The sequence below is a fragment of the Rhinolophus ferrumequinum genome, chromosome 21, assembly GCF_004115265.2.
Source record: "Rhinolophus ferrumequinum isolate MPI-CBG mRhiFer1 chromosome 21, mRhiFer1_v1.p, whole genome shotgun sequence".
NCBI classification, from domain to species: Eukaryota; Metazoa; Chordata; class Mammalia; order Chiroptera; family Rhinolophidae; genus Rhinolophus; species Rhinolophus ferrumequinum.
The window spans coordinates 20,016,509-20,032,583 of NC_046304.1; the positions used below are offsets into that span (position 1 = coordinate 20,016,509).

The 16,075-nt window shown below is 40.8% G+C and overlaps 1 protein-coding gene across 12 annotated transcripts in view; it reads left to right on the forward strand.

Annotated features, from left to right (window-relative positions):
- The window catches only part of NF1 (neurofibromin 1), a 208,062-nt gene extending 200,156 nt beyond the window's left edge, over positions 1-7,906 (forward strand). For 7 of the 12 annotated variants that reach the window (XM_033090010.1, XM_033090016.1, XM_033090011.1 and 4 more), the window contains 2 exons: positions 520-573; positions 6,043-7,906. In XM_033090010.1, coding sequence (XP_032945901.1) covers positions 520-573; positions 6,043-6,185 — 197 coding nt within the window. In that variant the 3' untranslated portion in view covers positions 6,186-7,906. Of the gene's footprint in view, positions 1-519; positions 574-1,961; positions 2,328-6,042 lie in introns of those variants that run through there. The other 5 variants (XM_033090014.1, XM_033090022.1, XM_033090019.1 and 2 more) reach the window with 2 other exon arrangements.
- Positions 7,907-16,075: the final 8,169 nt, after the last annotated feature.

A 16,075-nucleotide genomic window follows, 5' to 3' on the forward strand; every position in this document is an offset into this window, starting at 1 on the left:
GGTGACATTCCTAATATGTTTACCGCTTTAAAATGTCTCCCTCTTGGAAGAAACTTACTTTGAGACTACTTAAAATCTCTGAAATGAGTTTAATGTTTGAGGGAACTGCTTATGGTGTATTGGACCTTTATTTGGTATTTTCTTGATCTATTTTTCTTCTTTGTCTTTGTTATTGCCCTGTATTTAAAGGCGAAAAATCATTTTAAACTGAGCAATTGGTTGGTTTAATATCTGCTAATATTTTTCTCATTTTTAAGTTTAATTCTCGATTTAAACTAAAATTCTTAACTGTAATTAAAGGTGGTAAAAACACATCTGTAAAATTGTAACTTCTACCATCTATTTACAGAGAGTAATATTTAGGAAACGAATGGTCAGAGTTCAATAATTAAAACCAGATTCCTTCTGAAAACCAGGGAACATAATAATTATCTATTGTCTAATCGTATTTCACCCTTTTTAAAAGTCTGATGGACATCACTTACTTTTGTTTTTTTCTTCCATTCTGTGTCTGTGAAGCTTCTCTGCCTTGCTCTAAATCAGCAGTTTTCATGCAGCTGTTCCCTCATCAAGGTACTCTTTCCTTTCGTCATCTTTGCACGAAACACTGCTTACCCTGCTCTCGTCCTGGGCACACGGCATGAGACCTCACTCACCAGGCCCATAAGCACATCTGGCTTAGCACCTGAGGAGCTCATAAAGCCACTGCTTTAAGGTCTGGGTGCTTCCTGGCACTGCAGGACCATGTGTCCTGACTTGGTCAGGGAGACCAAGGAGAAGGAGCTGCTTATATTCCCGCTGCACACTGAAGACGCAGTCCCAGCCTCGGACTAACACAGGCAGGTTAACAAGAAACTTTGGGAGACTAACTAGAGACAGCAGGGTATGTGGTTTGCGCAGGTTTTCAGCTTAGGAAATGCGCAAGTTTTATATTATGTTTTTTCCAAATATAAAACGAACCCCAGTGTTGCCTTAGAAATTAAAGCTGGCCATCCACTCTATCACCCGTGTTCTTTTAAAAAAAAGAATATGGTCCTTCGTTAGCAATAAGAACTAAGGCCAAAAAAATGTGATACACTTATGTCTAATTTATGAAAGATGTCTTTTCTTTCTTTTACTCTTCTGTAATTATTATACCAAAAGAATAGACCTAATAGAAAAAGAAGTGTTTGTAATTGATGAAAGTCCACTAAATTTTTTCCAAAAAAATTCTTATAGTTGCTATTTTGTATATCTAGTTCAAAATACAAATATTTCTAAATCTATATCTAACACATCTCCGTGAATGTATGCACTATAGCATAAGAAGCTACAGTTGCTTTTTCGCCTAAGATTTATTAATTTTCGTGCTTATTTACATTAGCTTTAGTAATTTTACAAAATCCAGTATAAAATTCAAGTTCTTTGCATTTCTAAAACTCTTTTCACTATATCACTTGGTCTTTTTTATTTCAGATATTAGGAGCATCTTAACTTATATAATAATAATTTTGTCTATGTGCAAAAAGTCTTCACATGGGTTATCTTATCTGATTCTTCTACAACCCTTTGAAATAGACATCTCTACTGGATCCTTAATGGCCAAAACTAGAACCAAATCTGATCCAACCAAGACCCAAACCTGGGTCTTCTGAAATGTTTGACTTCTCATATACGTAATAAGGCTTTTCTGACAAGTTTGCCATATTAGATATGTAATAAACTAAGCAATACAGTGTCATTACCTACTAGCACTGCTATTCAGGTGGTAGGAGATTTGGGTTATTATTCGTTTTTTTTCATTTTTATTGTGGAATTTCTCACAAATTACCTAACCCACTTCTCCTAAGCTTCTCAAGAACTAAAATGGATTTAATCCTTTTATTATTTCATGCAATTATTAGGTTCCAGTTTGGGAGATTGTCTTGGTGTTTAAAAAACAGGTGAATTTGTTTTTAATTACATGTTTTATTATTTGTCAGGCTGGATCTATATCCCTAGTTGTCCAAATACACAAACCCCGATACCTGCCTTCAAGGAACTCGTATTCCAGCAGAGGAGATAGACATGTAACTTGAACAACTGTAATGTAATCAAAGAATGATTTTCCCCATTTACTCGATTCACTAACTTTTGGCCAAAAAACACCTTTTATTTTGGATTTTGTCTTTATCTGGAACCAGCACAATTCATTGAAGCATAGTGCTTATTAATACACTGCTGTAAAGAATTTCCAGCTTCTTATGCCCTGCATGTTTGTAAGTGGCTGCATGTTTGACCACAGCATATCTGTGGGGGAGTTTAAACTAGCAAATCTGGACCATAGAAGTTTTTACCTTTATTTCATTCAGGTGGTGGCCCCTGGGCTTCTGTCACCTCATGCATTTATCCTTTTGTGCCCACCGAGGATCAGAAAGGAGAGAGCCAGTGTTTGGGGGCATAAGAGAGACCAGAATGCAAAGCCTCAGAGAGACCTTGATGAGAAGAAGTGCAGCACCAAAGTCTGCTCACTAATTTAAAATAGAGCATGTACAAATGCAGGGTGGATTCCAGCTCCATTTGAGCAGTCTCACTGCTGATCTGAGAGTTTTTCCTATAGAATGTTGAGACAAAATCCTTCATCAGCTTCTAGAGAGGTTCCTAGATTTAATTTTAGGAGGTATAAAGAAAGAGTGCTGCCAAAATTCTCAAAAGTGAGAATAATGCTTAGAAACTGAAATGCCATAACCAGATACTATGGTCATTCTGTTTCATACAACTTGGCTTTTTCGAGAAGCTATATTATGGTATAAATATAATGCATTAAAAAATTTTTTTTTCTTAACAGTGACCCTCTAGGATTTTTATGTCAGCTTCTCCTTTGATCCTTAAAGTAAGACTTCTTGGCTATGAAGTTGAATTTAGGAATCACAGTCATGCCACATTTACCTGGGTGTGACTTGTAGATTTGGGTCACTAAGTAGGAAGAAAACACACATACAGAAACAAGAATTGAATTGAGATGAAAATTGAATCTGAGAGAAGTACGCCACCAACCTCTCACATAGCGTTGAAGCTTTGGGTCATGAGTGACAGGGTTGTCAGTGATGCTTTACCATTTTTAATTAGAGAAATACATGCTCACTAGGAAAAAAGAAAAAGAAAAGTCAGCAAAATAGAAGAGAAAAAAATCACCCATAAACCCACCATTCTAAGACAATCACTGTTTATTAATATTTTAGCGCCTCTCTTTCCAGTTTCTTTACATAGTTGAAGTCATAGTATGTATAAAATTTTGTGGTTTGCTTTTTATCCTTCATATTTCACAGGAAATAAATAAGGCTTTAAAATTTTTTATTTAGAGGTCTGAAGGCTATTTGCTTAACAAAACAGAAAATGGAATATTATTATTTCTTCAAAGAAATCCTTTACCCTAATGACTTAATCTATGTGACTATAATTAATGTAATTTTAATTCTTTAAGATTTCACTTGTCCTCAGACCTTGCAGTGTGATGACTGCTCTCCCCCCAGAGTGAGCAGCAGTCTAGCAGTGACAAGGCTGCCCCCAAGGTGGCCACACAGTAGAGCCCCAGGGTGGCAGATGGCTGGCAGAGAGCTCCAGGCCCTTCTGGTGGCTGTCCCCACTGTGCCCTCCTGACGGCCATCTCCTAAATGTTTCAAAACTTTATCTTTTAAAAGTGCTATTTTTATCTGAATCGTATTTCCTGTTAAAGAAATGACCCCAGATAAGTAAGTAACTGTTGGACTTGAACTTGTAGGCCACATGCAAATAAGAAGTGGAAGGGCAAATACAATGATAAGTTCGTGATGGAGGAAGCTTTAAAAAAAAAAAATTGTCTTTTTCACTAAAAATATACCACCACCCTCTGGAGATCAGGGGTTGCATCCTTTTTGGCTCTGAATTACAGCCACCACATTTAAAAATGAAGCGTTCAGTTAAACCAGTATTATTGAAAAAGACATCAGCTAGATCCTATAAGAATAATAAGAATAATAAATGATCTTTGCCCTCCTAGGTGCTTTTACTCTAGTAGAGGAAATAAGATGTATACACAAGTTGTGATAGTATAGGAAGATGTAATAAATATAAATGCCATATAAAGGCAGGGAGGAAAAAAGGCCGGAGAAAGTAGTTCTGGCAGGAGACAGAAGAATGCATCGTGAAGGAAATAGAGATGAGAAATACGGGTTAGCTTTTATCTTGTGGAAATAGGCGAGAAAATTAAAAGAGCCTGCTCAAACATGTTCAAGGCACATTCAAAATTCTTTCAATTTTGTTATTCTCTAAATAGCTCTGGAGACGATGCAAAGAAATATACAAAAAAAAAAAAAAAAAAAAAGAATAAAAAGCATCCAGAATTCTGTTAGCCAGAAAAAAGTTCTGTGAACATTGTGATATGTTTCCTTCCATTTGTCTTTCGGCGCACGTGGTTAGAATAGAATAGAACAGATTAGAGATGCTGGTTCACCATGCTTGCCTCCGGTGCTGCTGACGTTTGTAACTGCATTCACACGGCTAGTAGCCCAGTGCACTTTTTCATGAACAAACACTGACAAATGTCCATATTCCTTCGGTAAATCCAAGACAGCAAACCTCTACAGGCCGTGTACCTGTAGATGCCTTATGCTCGGAATTGAATTCAAGGCTGAATCCAAATGAAGGCTGTGTGGTTCCTAGAAGGCGGAGGTCATCCATCACACATCCATTCCCTGTTCATGAACCAATCAATAGAGGGGTGTGTCTATGTACATTTTCTAGAACATAAATAATTTTTGACTTGGAATGCTACTTTTTGTCCAAAAATGGAAATTTTTTCATTCTCAACTTTAATGTTTATTTAAAAATTCTAATGGTACATATAAGAATAAAGTCAAAATTACCTGAAATAACGCCATCCAGAGATAACATATTTTGGCAAATATTTTCCCAGCTTTGTTTCCCCCTACCCCTCACTTATGGTCATCTTTCTGTATATCAGTAACTATCAATCAGTACTTTACATTTAATACAAATTGCTAAAATGCTGCCCAGCTGTTTGTTTGCTTTCCCACCAGTAGTTATGCTAAAGGTGGGTATGATCAGTCTAATTATTTTGGTAAGTTTTATGGAGGTGTAGCAGAAAAGTACACAGATCGGAAGTTTACAACCAAATGAACTTTTACGAAGTAAACACACTTAAAAATCCAGCACCCCGAGCAAGAAACAGACCATTACCAGCAACCCAAGAAACCACCCTCATGTCCCCTTTTAGTCACCATTTCCCCAGGGGTAACCACTATTCTGTTACCTAATTTGTAATCTGTACTGAGAGGTAAACAATATCTTGTTCTTACTTCTGGTTACTGTTATGAAATCACTACTTAGATTATTTATCAAATTCATCATAAGGCCCAGTTTTTGAAGGTTCCCTCTCCTCCACGAGAGGAATAAATTTCATCTGTTGAAGGTGAAGAACACAAAATGACTTGCCGTGGTTGTAAAGGTCAAAGCAAAGATTCTACAGTCTGATCTTTGTGATATATTATTTTCTCAGTAAACATCTGCGTTCCTTTGGGACTGGCATTATGATTTTAAAAATAAAAAAGCACCTGCCTTTCTTTGAAATGATGCATTTCAGTGCCTTCTGCAACTGGAGAATATGTTTAGTCTGTGTATGAACCAGTTAGGATATGTGGCTAGAAGCTGACCTCTGCTGGAAGCTTCTGGTATGATTTGGAGGAAGGAGTTCTTGTCTTTCCTGGTGTCTGCTCTCCTTTCATTCAGCTCAAGCCTGCCTGCCTCTAGCTTTTCCTTGCAACTTCTCGGGTTTAGTTTTTTGTTTGTTTGTTTTGTTGTTGTTGTTTTTTCTTATGGTGTTTTTCTGCTGTGATAGCAAACTTTGCTTAACAAAATGTAGTTTTCTGTGTGGCCAGGTCTTCGTAAACAATCTAGCAGTTGAGTATTAAAATGAAATATGCAAAAAAATTCTCCAGGTTGTATCTCGTATACAAATCCTGAGATCCAACCCTGGAGCTTAACACCCGAGGAGAGGGAGTAACTGGCTGTCCTGTTTCTCTCCAGGAATCGACAAGGAGAACGTGGAACTGTCCCCCACCACTGGGCACTGTAATAGTGGACGGACTCGCCATGGATCCGCAAGCCAAGTGCAGAAGCAAAGAAGCGCTGGCAGTTTCAAACGTAATAGCATTAAGAAGATCGTATGAAGCTTTCTGTCTTTCCTTTGTCCAACAGACTTAACACGGGCTCTTCACTAGTGACCCTTCACCACCATTCTGTGATGCTGCACTTCGTGTTTTATAAGGAGCCCATCCTGTCTGCCATATTGCCAGATGATCAACTCTTGGAAACATTGCCTAACTGTAATGCTGATTTTCCTTTAACTTTTTTTTCTTTCTCCTTTTAATTTTGGTGTGTTTGGTGTAAGCACGTGTTCAGAACAACTGCAAAGGAAGTGGGAAGTCAGGACACTTGAACTGAGAACATCCCAATTGTGAGAGAGGATGGATTCTTGAATACTGCTGCTACTAGCCAGCTAGGAAAGCCGTTGGCACAGAGCTCTGCCTTCTATTTCCCCGTCATCGTACAAAGTAAAGTGTTACACACCTTTCAGGATAGACGTTTAGGAGAGAAATAATATTATAACCCCAGTATATTTAATCTGACTTTTAGCTGTGGACTTTTTTTTACCTTTCAAAACTGAAGGAACCATTAGAGGTCAAACCTCAGTGACTTCACAGCATAAAGCCACAGGCCAGGTACTTTTTTGGGGGGTGGAGGGATTTAGTATTTTGTAGTGGGTTCTGAAGAAATACTAACACTTGAGTATTAGCAATAATTACAGGAAAATAAGCATAACTGCATATATCTTAACATTAATGAATTAAAGCGATGGGTTCTGAGGCCTTATCCAAACTCAGTCATCCAAACTATTTTTTTCTCTAGCTGATTATCTTTTAATCTTCAAATATGCTAAAAGGTTTTTTTTGTTTGTTTGTTTGTTTTTGTAAGCCAAAACTATACTAAGTATAGTAGTTATATATTTTTCCCCTCATCTTCTTTCCTGTATAACTCTGAGCAGGGTAATCAGTGAACAAAGTGTTGAAAATTGTTCCTAGAATGTAACTTTCATAGATGTTTGCATTAGCTCCATAGCAAAATGAAATGGTACGTGATTTTGAGTAGCTGATGCTTTTATTTTAATAATTTTCCCAGGCACATGGAGTATGGTGTATATTAACAAAAATGTCTTTGATTAAATGTATTTTAAATGTCTTATAATCTTTCCCCTCCCCTCCAAAAAAAACTGAGCAATCTCTTTAGCAAAACATTTGGGTTGTATATGATAGAATTGCATTTAATCACTGTGAAAAAACTAGTCAGCCTGCATTAGTATGACAATAGGGGACCTTAAGAGGTGCTGCTATACTGAGTGGTATGGATTACAGTGGTGTTGGGATTGCCATAGTAATGCAGATCCAATTTCTTTGTGGTACCTGCAGTGTGCAACATAATTTGACTTCAGAGAGCATACTAGTATCTGGATGTTCCAATTTAGGACTAAACCATATTTATTACAAAAAGATATTATACCCCTACTCCTAGGTTCCCTTTGTATGTTAAGATGTAATGGCTTTGGGAGGGGAAGAGAAATCTAGGGGAGTGGGGAGTTTCCTGTAGTGCTATTTCCTAAGTGGATTTCAGTAAATTAAATTCCACAGCTAAATCAATAAATAATGGTACATGTAAGTGTTCTGGTTTTAATAATATAACACATTTCACATTTATCCACACAGTAACAATGTAATATGTTAATGTAAATAAAATTGCTTTTGATATTCAGAAATAACAAGAATTTAATTTTTTTAATTTGTTTACAGTACTGGGAAAAGTAAGAACCATTTGCCAAATTAAAAGGAAAAAAAAACAAACAAAAAACCCTTAGTATTAATAGGTATTTTGACATAGAATTGTTGGAAAATATTAAAGACAGGTGCAATTAACTATAATTTTGATTTTAAGTATTGTAGAGGCTGCATTAGGATAGAATGTTTATAATAACAGATCAACTAAGACTATAGACTAAGAAGCTAAGGCTAGGACTGAGCTTAGGAACAGGTCATTACGAACCCAGTACCCAGGATGCCAAGCTACCCGTCAGGTCCTCACACAACCCAGAGCTTCTGGGAAAGGATTCACAACTTCGTGGCTCCTGGAAGAAGAGGCAGATGTGAGCCTTTAATCCTTTTGGTTCCACGTTTTCCCTCTTTGTTGACTGGTTTGGGTGCATATGCCAGTGGGTGGTGTTATGCCATTTTGCTTCTCCCATCCAAACAGACAAACTTCCAAAGGTTTACTGTTAAAAATATTGACCTTTCCATAAACATGTTTTCCAAGGAAGGAATGATATTTCTTAAATGTATTCATTATTTCCCTCTAGTGTAATGAATGGAATGAATTCACTTGAAGTACCTCATGAAATGATCAGCGTTGCACAAATCAAAATTGAGCCTTCTTTGAACTGCAAAAATACTTTTTGACCAGTACATCCTGGGAATTTGAAAACTTACCAAGATTTAAATTTTTCCTTGTTTAAAGAACTTCCAACTTTTCAGGAAAATCTAGCTTTCCAAGTAACTAAAGTGAACATGAGATAAATCTCTTACCAAGACGCTTCCCTTGAGAAATGAAATACTTTTTTAGGCCTCATACCTGTAATCCGCACGAGAAATTCTGAAGTTCAGAGCAAGTTGCCCAGTTTGCGTAATCTGATGTAAATTCTCTAAAGAACACTGTAAGTAATATGTTTGGGGTTTGTGGATGTTTCCCCTGACTTTTTCAAGAGGAAAACATGAACTCATCGCGTTTTGTTGTGCAGAATTTACCTGTTTTATCACTGCTCCAGCCCCCAGTGGGCGCCCTGGTATGCTAACGAGGGACATGGTCCACTAGCTTTGGGGGAAGTGGCGACTGCTCTGTCCTTCATCCCTCAGGTACCTGGTCACTCGTGGTCCTGAGCCAGGCGCCGAGGACCCCACAGTGAGTGGTCAGCTTCTGGCCCCACAGAACGGATGTTCTAGGGAAAAAAGGAACGGAAGCTGGCAACCCTCCCTGCTCAGTGGGTTTTAGGGTTTTTCAGTTTTGTTTTGGCTTTTTGTTTGTTTTTGGGTTTGTTTTTACATTTCCACCCCCCTCACCCCCGAGCATAATGAGGCATGTCTTACTCAATGTTATGCAATGAACTTATACAAAAATTCACTCTTAGTGTCAGCCACACAATTTTTTTTAAAATGCAGTATATTCACCTGTAAATAGTTTGTGTAAAATTTGACAGAAAAGTATATTTACTACACTGTAAATACATGTGATGAAATATTGTATTATTTTGCTTTTTTGTAAAGCAGTTAGTTGCTGTACATGGATAACAAACAAAAATTTGATTCTTTTCGTGTTAGTATTGTTACCTTCTTCCTGCGACTACGTTACATCATTTAAAGAAAGCGCTGTGTATTGTAAACTTACATTGTATATGATAACTTCCTCTCCTTTCCACCCGGACCTGAACTTGGGCGGTTCGCTTGTCTCCAGCCTTGTTAATATTGTAAGCCCTTGTGCGCCAGCAGGAGAGATACCGCCCAACAGACAAAATTGAGCATTGTAGGGGAAAACTGTAGAAATTATTTCAGATCATTGTTCCCCAGCCCATGCCTCCCTGTGTATGTACTCCCCCACCCCCCCTTTTTTTTTAAGTAAAATGTACATTCAATCTGCTCTAAGATGTGGGGAGTTATTTAATTTCTTCACATGCATCGGCTCTGTTTTCTCACTTCCCCCACTCCTCCCTGATCTTTAGAAACATTAAGGCCATTTCCTTTCTTTTAAGGATGTCTTGGGTTCTCCTCCTCCCCGTCCCATGGGTTTCTATTTCTAGAAACTCTCCCCACTAAAAGTGAAATAAGCAAAGTAATTTTGGTGAAATGTGTGAGGGAAGAGAACGTGTTCCTCTAGACTCTTAGGATTCCTGGCTGGGTCTGAAAATTAGACTGACAAAGACAGATTAACGGGAGCAAAGCAAACAAATTTATGTCATGCAAGTTTTAGGTGACATGGGAGCCTTCAGAAGGAAATGAAGACCCAGAAAGACAGTTAAACCTGAGTATTTCTATGCTAGGTTCAATGAAGAATGGGCAGTCGTGTAGAAAAATGACAGGACAGGTCCAAGAAGACGAGGTAAGTGTAGTAAACCTGGGGGAACTCGGAAAGGCCCATTTGTTCCTTTGTCTCATCTTTGGAAATAAGGGTGCGCCTGCCTGCTGGGGCCTCTCCCAGGAGCGTTTGATGTCCTGTTTCAGGGGAGAAGGGCAGGGGAAAGGTCAGAGTGGCCATCCTGTTTCTGCCATTTTCTCAGACTCCTTCCACTTAAAATATTTCATATGCCAAGCTGCTGTATTTGGGGGTTGCGTGTCCCAAACCCCATCAAATGCATTTTTAGGGCCTGCCAAGCTGAAAGGTGACTCTATCCTCTATGATAAGCTGACTTGAACTTGACTTCTTTTAAAATGAGCAGTGGGTCAGAAAAGCCAGGACACCCCGAGATCAAGCACTCAGAGGGCTTGTGTTAGGACCCCAGGATTCTCTCCAAGTAACTTAAGCTCCCCCCCCTACAGAATCTTCTGTCACACGACTTGTGTAAACACCGTAAAACACGCTTTCCCTGGCGCAGCTGCTGCAAGTTTTACTATCTTGTTTATTCCATTATGTGGGCTACTCCCAGATGGAGAGAGAACCGAGCCTTGATTCTGTGGGCAGGAAAGAGCTGACCCTTAGGAGGGTGACAGTGTCTGGCCTTAAACAAAGGGCTAAAAGGACCGTGAAACAGATCCCTGCAGGTCAGAGGCAAGAGCTGGCCTTTTTGAGAAAGCGGAAGTACCTTACCTGGAGAGTGCTGGGCCCGTCCCACGCATCTGGGACAAAGACAAACAGTAGGGATGGGATCTTGCGGAGAGAGAGCTCGTGTGTATTTAAAACTTCTCAGGTGGTTTCCCAGGGGCCCTGGAGCAGAGAACTGAAAATCCAAGTACTGCAAATAGCTGTCTTCTCCAGTGGCCTGAAGTATCGTAGTCAAAACAGGGGGCTGACTCTGGGGTGATGACCTAGACAGTTGACCTGGGAGCCCTAGACAGTTGGTTCCTTGACATGGACCATGTTGTTTATCTTTTATGGGGACCCTGTGCCCCTGTTTTGCCTGCACAGACTTTTGTCTTTTGGGACACCTTCAGAATAGCCTGGCGATTTTGAACTGCCTGGCCAGAACAGTTCATTCCCACAGGAAATTGGGGAGAAGCAGGAGATGCTGGAGGAATAGTATTATAATAAAAACCTGCAACCAAGTGGTAGCTTCGCAGTGTTTCCCTTTTTCTAGAAAGTAGCCCAGCACCCCCACCCCCACCAAGGCAAGCCCCTCATGGGGACAGGCATCTTACAGCATTTACCCTCACCCCTAATTCTCCCTGCATCATGATCAGGAAACCAGCTTAGCCGCGCCCCCACCCCCCACCCCCCACTGCAGGTCAGAACCGCCTCCAGCACAGTGGCCTCCAAGTTCTCAAGGGCCTATCATCATTAGAAACTCAGTCTTTGCCCTGAAGTCAGTTCCACGTAAGGCTCTTTTAGCTGCAATTTGAAAGAAGTCCTTTGGACTGGTGATTACGTTGCTGTATCTATGAGGCCTGACTCCAGCAACATGGTCCCTGTTGGTTTGAATCTCTCCCATTGTGTTCTTTTAGAAGTACTGGTGTGGGGACAGAGTCCCAGAGAGCAGTTTCCAGGCTCTCGGCGTCACATAGAAAGGTGCTGGCTCAGGTAGTAGATGGCCATCAGCTGTGACTAGTTGGCCCTCAGCTGTAACCGGTTAGCCATTAGCCACTGATAGAACTGCCGTGGCTAGGCTAGCAAAGCGTGGCGTGGTGGTGTGGCGTCCTGGCATGGTGTGAGGTGGTGGAGTGTGGATTATGGATTGCAGAGAGGTGGATTGCAGTTAGCAAGTGAGGTTGGTTGGCAGAGACAAGTGGACGGCGGGTTGCGGATCCTGTGGCTCCTGCTTCCTGTATCTCCAACCCAGCCGCCAGCGAGACTATAGTGGTATGACTCCCCTACCTATGGCTCTGTGGGTGTTCCTTTTTGGCCTCACCATGTCCTGCGTTCTTATGTGGGGAGCGGGACCAGAGACCCTGCATGACATCCTGTATGACAACTGGCTAACCGTCAGTGGAAATGTCATCCCATGAATGTGGAATTGTCATTTTAATCAATTTGGCTTCTTTTTACAAAAGTACCTTCTAAAAATCCATTTATACTGTGTGTATATACGTTTATACATACCTTACATACCGGTATGTATGCATATTTAAAGTTCCCAAAGCAGCTTCCTACATTTTACCTACATTACGCCAAATTACCTTTATCCTTTTTGAATTACAGATATACCTCATGTCATTGCACTTCACATTTTATTGCTCTTCACAGGTGTTGCATTTTTTACAAACTGATGGCAAGCCCCTCCACCAGCAAAAAGATTACGACGCACTTTATTGCAGTACTTGCTTTATTATGGTAGCCTGGAACCAAACCTACAATATCTCCAAGGTATGCCTGTACCCCCCAAAGGTCATACTGCCCATTTTTTCTAGGTCCTTTACCATATGCTGAGAATCAAGCTGGTTGTGATAAGGAAAATGTTAAGCCTATGGGGTTACAGGGCTCAGAACTTCCCCCCAGAGGGGCCACTTCCTCAATATAAAATAGGGGAGTCACACTGGAATCTTAATAGTGCCCTGCAGGGACCTGGGCCACAGGCAGATGCACTGGCAGGCGATCAAGGTCTCCCAGCTCCATGGGGACACTGCTCATCCGATATCAGACCAGTTCCGAACACTGGCCCGCAGTCAAGGTCTCCCCGCTTCTTGGGAGGCTGTGTGCAGGAGAACGGGCCTGCAGGGCCTGCAGATGATTTCTCCCGCAGAATGCTTTGTTCTGCTGCACCTGTCTCACCTGCTTCTTCTCTGCCTGCGTGCGAATCGCTACCCCTCTGGCCGGCTGTGACCGGAGACTGTCCCAGGCAGTAAGTCTTAGTAAACCTGTGTCTCGCACTCAGCCACTTGGCGTGTTCTTTGGGCTTGCGGCTTCTCAGGCACCAATCTTGGAACAACTCGGACTCAGTCTGAACAGGCCCTTTCCTGGTCAGAAGTCCAGAGACCATTGCCCAACTTAAATATTTTTAAGGGAAGAAAATGTCAACAGATGAAACCTCAGCTGACTTTGTCCAAAGAAACATTTTCAGTTGGTTATAATTGTGCCAAGCCCTATGCCAGGCACTGCTGATGCAGAGAGAGAGAGAGACAGGGAGAGGGAGAGGGAGAGGGAGAGGGAAGAACGGAAGAAAAAGGAGAGAGAGAGAGAGAGAGAGAGAGAGAGAGAGAGGGAGAGAGAGAGGGAGAGAAAGAAAGAAAGAAAAAGGCTTGCCTTTTGTTCTCTATGAGCTCACAATTTAGTGGGAAAAACAGCCAGATAACCATGGACCACAGTGTCCCAATATGTGGACTAGGTTCTCGGATGGTTGCACAGTGACTGGCAGGGTTGGTGACTGAGGAGCTGGATCTTGAAAAATGACCAAGGACTTTGTCCTGGTGGAAATATGTCCGCTGAGCAGTTGAAAATCGGGTTGTGGAGCCTTGAATGTATAGGAAGTCACCGAGGCTGGTGACGACATGGCCCAGAGAGCATGCATAGCAGAGATGGGTCTGGGCAGAAAGCAGCACACCGGGAAGACGACTGCCTCATTCTGTTCTTATTTTCTTCCATTATTTTGTCCCACCTTGGGGAATGCACCTTATTTTTCTTCATTTAAAAATTCCATAAAGACGTACCTTAGTCCCAGACCAGCCAAAATGAGACAACCGACCCTCTATCTTTGAGTCAGGCCCAAAGTCAAAATAGGATGAGAAATTGATGGTGAGGGATGCTCTCTCACCAACTTGGTAATTTGTGAGTGGAAGGCACAAAGGAATTAGGTGAGCTACAACTCAAGCAAAAACACCACCACCACCACCACCCATACTTGTATCTAGGATTCTACAGGAGACCAAAAAAATTGTTTTTCATTAACAAAATACTGAGCCTTTTTGAGTTAGCAGCATTGAATCATTCATCCGGCAAACATTTCTTAGGCCCCTTGTTTTCAGCATCAGCACCTCTTGGAAATGCTTTCTGATCGTTGTGGGCTGTCCTGTGAGCCCTTCTCTTGGTCCTGTAACAGTTTCTCGTTACATTGTTGTGGTTATCAACTGTTCCTGTCTCCCTGGTTACACTCTGGACCTCCAGATGCAGGGGCCATGCCTTTTATTCAAGGTGCTCGGTACATGGCTGTTGAATAACACTTAAGGCTCTATATTATCAGGGAACTACATATAGATTTAATAGAAGAAAGACGCCATTCACAATAGCAACTCCATGCAAAATCCCTACCAAATTGGAGGTGACTTATGTGAAGACCTATGAAAAAGTCTAATCCAGACTTTGAGATTTCACATTACTGTAAAATTTCCAAGACGTGTTTTGTCAACTTGCACATTTAGGGAAAAAAAACTAATAATAATAATAATAATAATAATAGTCTTTTTATAATAGAAAGGCCATTTCAACCCCAAAAGAGGAGAGAGGTAGGGAATTGCAGGATAAAGTATAGTTCTTTAAAATGAATTAATTTTGCTTTACAAAAGTCACTGTGTTGTCCTTATTTTCCTCCTGTTGCCGCTGATTCAGCCGACACAGTGCTGCTCAGCAGACAGGCATGTGCGGGGACCGGGCAGGAAGAAGCCAAGCAAACGGGGAGAGAGACCACGGTACTGGATGGGGAAACCGAGTATTGCAGAGTTCCAGTTCTTCCTAAATGAATGTGATGATTTAACACAATTCCAATCAGTGTGTCCAAACAAAATGATCTAAGGGTTCACCTTGCAGGGTAAACAAGAAAGCATGGCTAAGAAGAAATACATGAAGAGACTAGTTAGAAACTTTTTTTTGCTACTAAAGCAGAAATTTTTAAATATGTAAAACTATGGTAATGATAATTAGTCTAGATGAGTAGAATGAAACAGGCTAAAAGATGCAGATTATGCTATGGGGTGTTTTGTTTGTTTTATTTTGTTTTAAAAAAACCACTACTAACCCTCAAATTTCATTGGCTTAAAAGCCACAAAAGTTTTTCTTACCCCTGCTAATGTCCACCAGTGGTCGGCAGGAGGCGCTGCTCACCCTGTTCTTGGGGCCCGGATGGTCAAAGTGCAAAGAAAGAGATGAAGCGGTACTGCCCAGCGCTGGGACGATGGGACGGTTTCACACCTGCTCTGTGCAATCTGGTGGCCACCGCCAACCACATGGGGCTGTTGAACACTTGAAATGTGATTACCGAGACGGAGGAACTGACTTTTCCAATTTAATTTAATTTAAATGAAGGGTAAATAGTTACATGTGGCTAGTGGCTGGCTACCAGATTGGACAGCCCAGCATCTGGAAAGGATTGAGGCCAGGTGTGCAGTCACTTCTGCTCACAGTCACTGCCAGAACTTGTCATACAGTGCCACAAACTCACAAGGGTCAGAAAGCGCTCTCCTCTATCCAGGAGGAGGAGAGCTGGAAGCGTTGGCCCAGAACATTAACGACTCCCACGACGGGGAAGGACGTATAGACCTAAAGCCGTGGAAGAAATCCTAAAGATTCTGAGCTGACTACCTAAGAAATTTAAATGCCCCGTGTCAAAAAAAAAAAAAAAAAAGAAAAGAAAGAAAGAAAGAAAGAAAGAAAGAAAGAAAGAAAGAAAGAAAGAAAGAAAATCACATCTAAAATGTAAAGGCCAACAAACAGGGAAATTGCTCTCATTACAAAGTTCATAAAAATCTATTTTAAGAAAAAAACCAAGTAGGAAAAAAATGGACAAAGATATAAATGGCGAATCCACAGGAAGGAAATACTGTACCAATTGCTAATTACTGTCTGATGGAAAAAGTCATCACACATTCGTGGAAAAGAAATGCAAACT